At 44.2% G+C, this 8,384-nt stretch overlaps 1 protein-coding gene across 1 annotated transcript in view; it reads left to right on the forward strand.

The window, feature by feature from the left end:
• The first annotated feature begins 702 nt into the window (after window positions 1–702).
• FAM210B (family with sequence similarity 210 member B) overlaps window positions 703–8,384 on the forward strand; it is a 25,399-nt gene continuing 17,717 nt past the window's right edge. Inside the window, exon 1 of the mRNA XM_019548083.1 lies at window positions 703–780. Coding sequence (XP_019403628.1) covers window positions 703–780 — 78 coding nt within the window. The remainder of the gene's footprint in view (window positions 781–8,384) is intronic.

Raw genomic sequence — 8,384 nt, forward strand, 5'->3', positions numbered from 1 at the left:
CATGTTGAGCTGGATCGGAACAGCTCTGGGCTGCAACAGCAATGGATACTCAAAAAGTTTCACGGAGCAGTATTACTTTGCATCACTTTCATGTGTTATACATGTGGACCAACAACATCTAAGTTTTGTTGGGTTGAATAACTTCCTCCCTTCAGAAACACTGAGTACAGTTGTTTGCTTTTCTCCTGATTCGAAGATCTAAAGATCATATTTGAAGATGTGGTTGAACCAAACAGCAAAATAGGACGTTGAAATCTTAGCTAAAAGGCCAAATTAGATCTGAATAAAACTTTCTGAAAATCACAGCAAATTATCTTAAGCCACAGGCGGAAAATGGAAATTTCTTCACGGATGTCATGGTGGCTACCAAGAAAGGTCATTAAAATTAACTCTAAAAACCTGTTCCTGGTGTAGATGACTAGATGCTTCTGGGCATCAAAAAGAGGGATTTAGAGCCACTTACTTCATGGCTGTTGCTTCAAAGTAGCCCATATTAACAGAGACTGAAAGATATCAGTAGGTGGCTCCTTGTTGGCTTACACAAAATGGGAAGGAGTTAGCCACATTAGTCTCAAGTCAGGTAGAAGTCTGCTGCTTATGAAAGCTTATGCATCTTTGATTAAATTAGCCTGTCTTCTGTCTTACTTGAAATGGGTCTTGATAAAATATCTGGATCATCAAGCAATTCCACAGCTGACAATAATGCTTAACGCACTGGCCAACATTGGAGAAATGAAGATCGGACTGGATGTGGAGTCTGAACTGCCCTCCAGGTCTGAGGTGAGATAGAGTGGGAGGAAATTTGCACTGGCATTGCCTATGCTTGTTCTGTTCTGTGGATAAAGAAATCATTTCCTTTGCTTTGCTAGGGTTATCAATTCCACACATAGCCAGAGCCCCTAAGACTGATTCTCACTCACATACGCACAAAGTGACTATATATCATCACACCCTCCAAATGAAAGAGCTACTCATCATTAAAATGCTACAGGGGATCTTCACACATAAAAGGAACCTAAACCTTCTCCCCTATCACACCAATAAAGCAGAAAGGAGACAGCAGCAGGGACTAGCTTTCCTCCCCAGTACAAATGACTTCCTACTCAATAAAGCTGACATTTCGTCCCACCCACTTGCATAACTTGCAACTGGTGCAATACTCTGGTGCTTTTCCCTTAATTTTAACTACATGGGACTGATGAAAACTCTGCTCAAAGAGAAATTCACCCCCCTGCAATAGACCAGCAAGAAGGCCCATCCATGTGTCATCCATAGGAGTATTTATGGCCACAGCTCTAGTAGAGCCCCTGCTGCTTTGGCACTCTCTAGGCTGCTGTTTTTTCAGGTTCAGTGTGCCTCTGCGGCAAACTTTCAGAGTACACACTCATTTCCCCTTCACTGAAATGGACCCTACAGCCCAGCTGCCCTCAGGTACCAGACTCTCCGTTGCTTAAGCACACTGTTTCCCACAGCTCCGATCTTATGGGCATCGAGGTTTATGGTTCAGCGAAGGCTGGTAATTGGAGGAAACAAGCATATAGAATGGGTTCCTATTTGAAAAGGTTCAGGTATATACAAATAAAATGATTTTGTCAAATTACCAACACATTTTCTGGTCTGCCACTCTTTAAATACCTTTGGGCTGCTCTCAGAATCTTTACCTAAATACAAGGTGCTTTAGCTCCCATGCCTGGCTTCTCCAAAGCACACAGACTCTCCTGCTCAGTTAGTTTTCTATTTCCTCAGCTTGGTCCCATGGTTAGTTGGGACCCCACTGTGAATCTAAAGTTATTTTCTATTAAATCTGCTGATGTCAATGCATGTGCACTTTTATTTTGTCTTCACAATATAGTCTGTACCTGCCAGTCTAGCAGCACACCTGTGGCAGGAGTAATTAATTTATTAAGGTCCTGGGACAAACATCCCTGAATCGCTTCTATTATAGGGATGTTTCTTTCCTGCTTAACCTTTCTGTATCTATGATTTGCTCTGCACCTTTCCAGGGTCACTAAGTCCAGTTTCCTGCAACTCAAGCAACCATCCAACACATACCTGTCCAGAATGGTCCACAGGGCCTGTGCTACACATCACCAAGCACCTAATAATACAATAAAATCTACAATAATCCATGGGGAGAAAGCAGGGTAGAGGAACCCCCAACCTTAATCCAGCCCCTGTCTTTGCCACTATGATAGCTGGGAAATTGAGCATATTTTACCTAAAAGGTAGGTAACCCCCTGTGCTACAGAGGAAGGCTAACAAACACCAAAACCAACAGTGCTCCTGACTGAGTGGGGGATTCCTTCTTGACTCCAAAACCCTCCAGCCAGGTACCTGCTTGGAACCAAGAGAAGCAAAAATATTTTTAGATGCAATTGTTTTGCTATTCTGTTTGAGTATTTTCCGTTCTCCAAATCCCTGCTCCTGAAGGCAAATTTGACTGAACTGGATTCCCTGGGTTGCAGCCATCACATCCTCCCAAGCCAAGGTGTTTCCAATTCCACTTGAATGGAAACTGTCGAGCTCGAATACCCTCCCACTGTTCCTAGTCTGGGAGATATGTGATACAGCCCTGACAGCAATTGCTAGATTCCACACACACAGAGCCACGGACTGATATTGCACTTCATAACATTAACCAGAATTCATAAATTGTACACAGCCAGATTTCCCCCATTCATTACACAGGCCTTGCATCATGTGCTGTACAGAGACAAATTTCACCCTCAGTGAATTGGTGAATATTTCCTTAGCAACAGGGACTGTGTAACTCTCCCACTATCCTAATTACACCACCCCCACTGCTCTTTTTTCCCCCGCTTTCTTCATAACCTAAGTCATATTGGAACCTGCACACTCTAACGTGAAAAACAGGGGCACTTAACCCTCTTAAAAAATACCCACGCTCCTAATTTACTATGCTACAGAGACTCTGTCTTGCCTTCTTTTCTGAATGAGGCTCATGATCAGTTCCCAGTTTCCCTCATTATATTCATCACACATAGTTTAACATCTGTAATGGTAATAAAAGATACAGCCTACATCATGCATATGTAATCATATCCCACTTATTTGCAGGAACTATTACTTGTTCATTATAAGGCATTATATGTTGGACTGATCAGATTCTCAATTCCTAAATTATTAGCAAATGAAAAGCTTTATAAAATGCAAAATAAATTTGCTGCCATGCATTTACATGAAACAAAGGAAAAAAAAGACCTCTGGGCTTTCCTCATTCTGCAAACATCATTCTAATTTGACTGGGAACATGGTTAATGATGATTATGGACTATCAAAATAAATGTGGATTAACTATGTATCCATCCTCACAAAATCATTCAAACTGAGGAACAGGTTGAAAATGTTCAAGTTAAAAGATAAGCACTAGTTAAAAGACAAGAAACACTGTGAAACTGAGGAAGACACTGTGTGAAAGTTATTTCGAGTCCATTGATGCAAAAAAAGTAGACGAAAGCAACTCTTGCTTGGGAAATGAGTGAGAAGACAGTTTGGCATTGGGGCTGAAGAAGTGGCCTGGGACTTACAATACCTATATTCTATTTCTGGCACAATCTCTGGTCACTTTGCACTTCTCTGTAAAACAGAAATAATCTCCTTGACTCTCTTGGAAAATTATGGAAGAGGAGTCTTATATAACAACTAGGTAATATTATTGTGGTTGTTATTGTTATTAAGGTTCGCTGAAAGAATTTAAAAAATAGATCTTATTAAAGATATTCTTATGTTGCTTGATGAAGCACTTGATTATAAATGTATTTCTCCAGTACAAAGAGGAAGACTATTTCTAAGTCAAATTAAACAACCATATCAAGAAATCTGACCCCATGGAAACTGAATTTTACATAATGAATCCAGAATTTCACGCTGGGTTTTCAATGTATCCGGCTCTCTCTTTACAACTTCCTTTATTTTTACTTAAGATAAATAATGATCCCTGATAGTTTAATGACAAAAATCCAGGTAGCCCACCCCTAGGCCTGCAGTAGTTCCCCCCGCCATGTCCCAAGACAGACACAGTCCCACAAGCACCCATGACACGAGTTTTGCCTGTCAGCAGGTAGAGGTGCAGGGCCCCAGAACCTGGAAGCCCCGCACCGATCTCCTGTTTGGATGGAACGGAGCTCTTTCAAATCGAAACAAAATTTGAAACGGAACACTGTTCCGTCGAAACGCCGAAATGCCGGTCGAAACATAAGGCTGCCGTTTCGCACAGCCCTATTGGGCAGTACCTCGTGACTACTGCACAGTTGCATTATATCATGCTTCCTGCCATGCGAAGCTACTGCGCAGTAGTCAAGAGCTGTTGCTACAGCACCACATGTAGACGCAGGTCTGTGATCACCATAGCCCTGCTACATTCCCAAAGACAGCATAAACGTACGTAGCATCAGATGTGAGATCTTAACTTTAAAGCCATTTGATATTCTTTACATTGTCTATGTGACCGCGTTTCTTTGATTTTAAAAAAAGGAAACACCGTTATAGGTTTGTATACCTTTTTGCCTTCTAGAAAATTCTGTTAATTATATCACCCTAGGGAGATGACATTTGAGCTCATACCAAGAGTGACTCAATCTAGCTGTTAAATTAATATCTATAAATCATCTGTATTGACATATGACCAAATCTGTGCCAGAGGTAGACAACACTAATAGAAATGTCAGTACAGTAAATCATAGACCTTTTTGAAAAGCATAGCACTTATTTGTTATTATGGAGTACGTATAATATTACTGAAGTATCACTCATCACAGAGCACAATTTTCCTATAAAACCCAGAGGAATATTTAGTTCTAGAGATGTCTGTAATTAAAAAAAAAAAAAAATTGGTCTGAAAAAGGAAAAATAGCCCATTAAAATAGTCCATAAATTCTGTGAATTTTAATCAGAATTTACGTGTAGATCATTTTAAGGCATTGCCAATATCTTTATCAGAAAAACTATGAACATAAAAAGTTAGCTGCAATTATGTAGCGACTACATCAAGTGATCACATGTTTGGTATGTATCTAATAACATCTTGGTCTCATTTGTATGTTTAGGAAGAAGTTAGAGAGCTGCATGATTATAAGGGACACGTGTGGAAATGCCAACATTCATATTACATCAAAGCAGCAAGCCAAATCTGAGGTCTTTTTGTAAATCTCAGAGAAACAGAAATTACTGCCTAACCTTGGATCTGTCTACATAAAGTGTTACAAAGCCAACAGAGGTGTAGGAACTGACTTATATTCACAGGGAAGACGATCGTGCCTAAGACAAACCAGAGAAATGAGTCTGTCTTATTTACATTCAGTAGATATTTCACTCACTGCAGTGAATATAATTTCAAGCTTCCCCGCTTGGTACCTGTACTGCTAACAGCTAGTAATGCTTCACAAGTTCAAGGAAAGTCTTTCAATGTACAGGACAAAAGCAAAAGTTATAAACCAGGATTAAATATGAATGAGATGTTACTGACAACCTGGTGTTCAGAAGCATAACTGAACACAGCTAGATCAGGATCAGGGCCTGTGTGTTTGCATGGCTGTGGCAAAGTTTAATAACAAGATAATAATGCAGTTTGGTGCCACACCCATAAAGTCAGCCAAATTGTAGAGGGCGATTCTGTCTTCTAGCATGGTAAATTCTTCTGTGTAGATAGACAAAGATTTATTTCCTTTGCCAGATGTTCTGTAGCAGTACCAGAAGAGCTGGTAAAGATATGCAGTAGAACTCCTGAAAACTGTTTATATTCTAGGTTCTCAGAAAGAGACAGATTTATGGAGCAAGGACTACATAAAGAATGAAACCCTGGCAGTGTGTGCCCTGCCCATTATGCCTGAAGCAGATGCTCCTTTAATGTATGCAAAGCTCCCTGACTCTCTTCCTTCAAGAGACTCCTTGAAACCCATCTGTTCTGCGGTGCACCCTGCACTGCCCATCACGCCATTTCAGTATTGTTTCATTCTGGGTAGCCCTGTGTGGTTCTGGCACGTGTGGCTTGTACTAGAAGCCCTTCCCAGCAGGAAACCTCCTGTTTGCTAGACACAGTTCTCCTATTGTATAGGGCAGTGTATGCACACAGCATTACAAACATACCACCATAGGAAAGAGAGGAAGGATGGCTAAGTAAGGAATGAGGAGGAAAATATTTGCATCCAAAGCTTAACATTCAGATAAGTTAAATGTTCATATACAGCTTACAGTTTGGGCTGTGCAATATGCAAAATTTCCCCTCTCTCCCACTCCTGAGAAATACTGTGTGTGATCACAAAAGGTCTGGAAATGGCTGAAGTCAGACACGAATCCTGCAATATTCCCTACCCTTCACCTCGCTGCTGCAGTTATCTGTAAAAGTCAACGATATTTTGGGAATCACCTGCATATAACAAATTGCTGCACTGAGCCCGAAGGTTCATTCAACTATATGACGAGATGGTGTTTTTGTTTCCTTTTTTCCTTATTATGTTTGTAGCTTAATGTATAAAGAACTGGATTGTTTACCTGACTTTGCTGGCCAGTCTTTAAAAATGTCAGGGACACGGTAAGTTCTTCTGAGTGAAAGGAAACTGTGGGGTTTTTGCTCTGCTTGTCCAGTGCCTGATACAAAGGGGTCCCAAACTATGCCTGAAGCCCCTAAGAGGGCCACAGACCAGACACACAACAATACGGGTAATCAAGTGCAGTGTGCCTTCTCAGAACTGAAAGCCTTGGTGCATTCAACATGTTTGATGTGGGGCACATACGTTGAGCCCTGATGTGGGGCACATATGTTGACCCCTGGGCACGTCACAGCTATGTCACCCCAGAAAGGGCAGCAAGCATATGTCTCTTTTGGTTGCTTTCCTAGCTCGTAAGAAATATAGCTGGTTAGATGGAAGGAGGCTTAATACACGTTTATTTTTGCAGCTCAGCTGGAAGTGCCATGTCTGCATTAGAGTGTAACATCACCTGCACGGGCACAACACACAACTCGGAGACGTGTTACTGCCGCCCTCGGGCCTTACTTCAGAGAGCACGAGGTCCCGTGGGAGCCGTTGCACCATCTTGTCCAGCCACTCTGGCAGCAGAAACCTTGTCACTGGTGAGGACCTGTGTATCAGTCTCTTGAAACACCAGAACTCCGCTGGATTTCCAGCCACCGGTGACTCTTGGAGGTGACATGATGTTTTTAAGCCTCCCTCAGAGGCGCTGGGTGTTGGCTGCAGTAAAGGCTGGGGACTTTGGCTGGGGTGTGCCAGCGCTCCTGCTGGGACCAAAGCCGGAGGCTCCTGGCTAGAGGGTCCTGCCCCTCCGCTCAGGGTCAGACCGATCACATGTATGGGGTCAGGAAGGAATTTTACCCTATGGCCAGATCAGTGCAGACTGTGGGGGGTTTCACCTTCCCCTGTAGCAGGGGGGATGGCCTTCTCTCCGGGGTCTCTTGAGCGTAGACTGACAACATGTCATAGAAGCAGGACGCTGGCTGCCGGGGTCCCCATGCTTTCCCTGCGGCAAGTTCAGGTGTGAGGGCGGTCTGCCTTGTGTCAGGGCTGCCGGTCGTCACGTGTAGAGGTTAGAGTGTGGGTGTGCACAGGGAGGTCTGCACAGGGATGTTCCTGCCCCAGGGGTAGGCGTGACCCCTGCAGGTCCCTCCCAGCCCCACTCCTCTAGGATCGATGACCTGATCCAGGGAGGAGCCCCGGCACTGCTCCGCCGAGAACCCGACCTGCCAGGCCCTCCTTGTACTGCAGAAAGAAGAGGGGAAAGGCCCGGGCCCGGTCCCTGCCGGGACAGTCACCTCCACGCTGGGGCACGCACCAGGAGCTCCATGAAGTGGGGGGTCACACACACCGTGAAGCCACACACACACGCACCCATAAAGTCACACATCCCCCCCGCATGAAGTCACACACACAACCATGAAATCACACACACACATCCATCAAGTCACAAGCACACCCATGAAGTCACACATACACGCACACACACATGCATGAAGCCACATGCACACACACAGTGATGAGGTCTCAGACACACACCCATGAAGCCACACGCACAATGAAGCCACACGTACACACGCATGCACACCCATGAAGTCACACACACACACAACCATGAAATCACACGCACACCCATGAAGTCACGTGCACACACACACACGAAGTCACATGCACACACACTCATGAGGTCTCAGGCACACACCCATGAAGTCACACGCACACATGCGCACACGCCCATGAAATCACACACACACATGCACACCCCCCCCTCCATGAAGTCTCACAGACACGCCCGCCCCATTAACTCACCCCCCATGAAGTCTCACACACGCACACACCTACCCACGGAGTCACACACATGCGCGCGCACACCCGGGCGGGGCGGGGCGGGGCGGG

This window comes from Crocodylus porosus, unplaced genomic scaffold (genome assembly GCF_001723895.1).
Source record: "Crocodylus porosus isolate Cpor-Errol unplaced genomic scaffold, CroPor_comp1, whole genome shotgun sequence".
NCBI classification, from domain to species: domain Eukaryota; kingdom Metazoa; phylum Chordata; order Crocodylia; family Crocodylidae; genus Crocodylus; species Crocodylus porosus.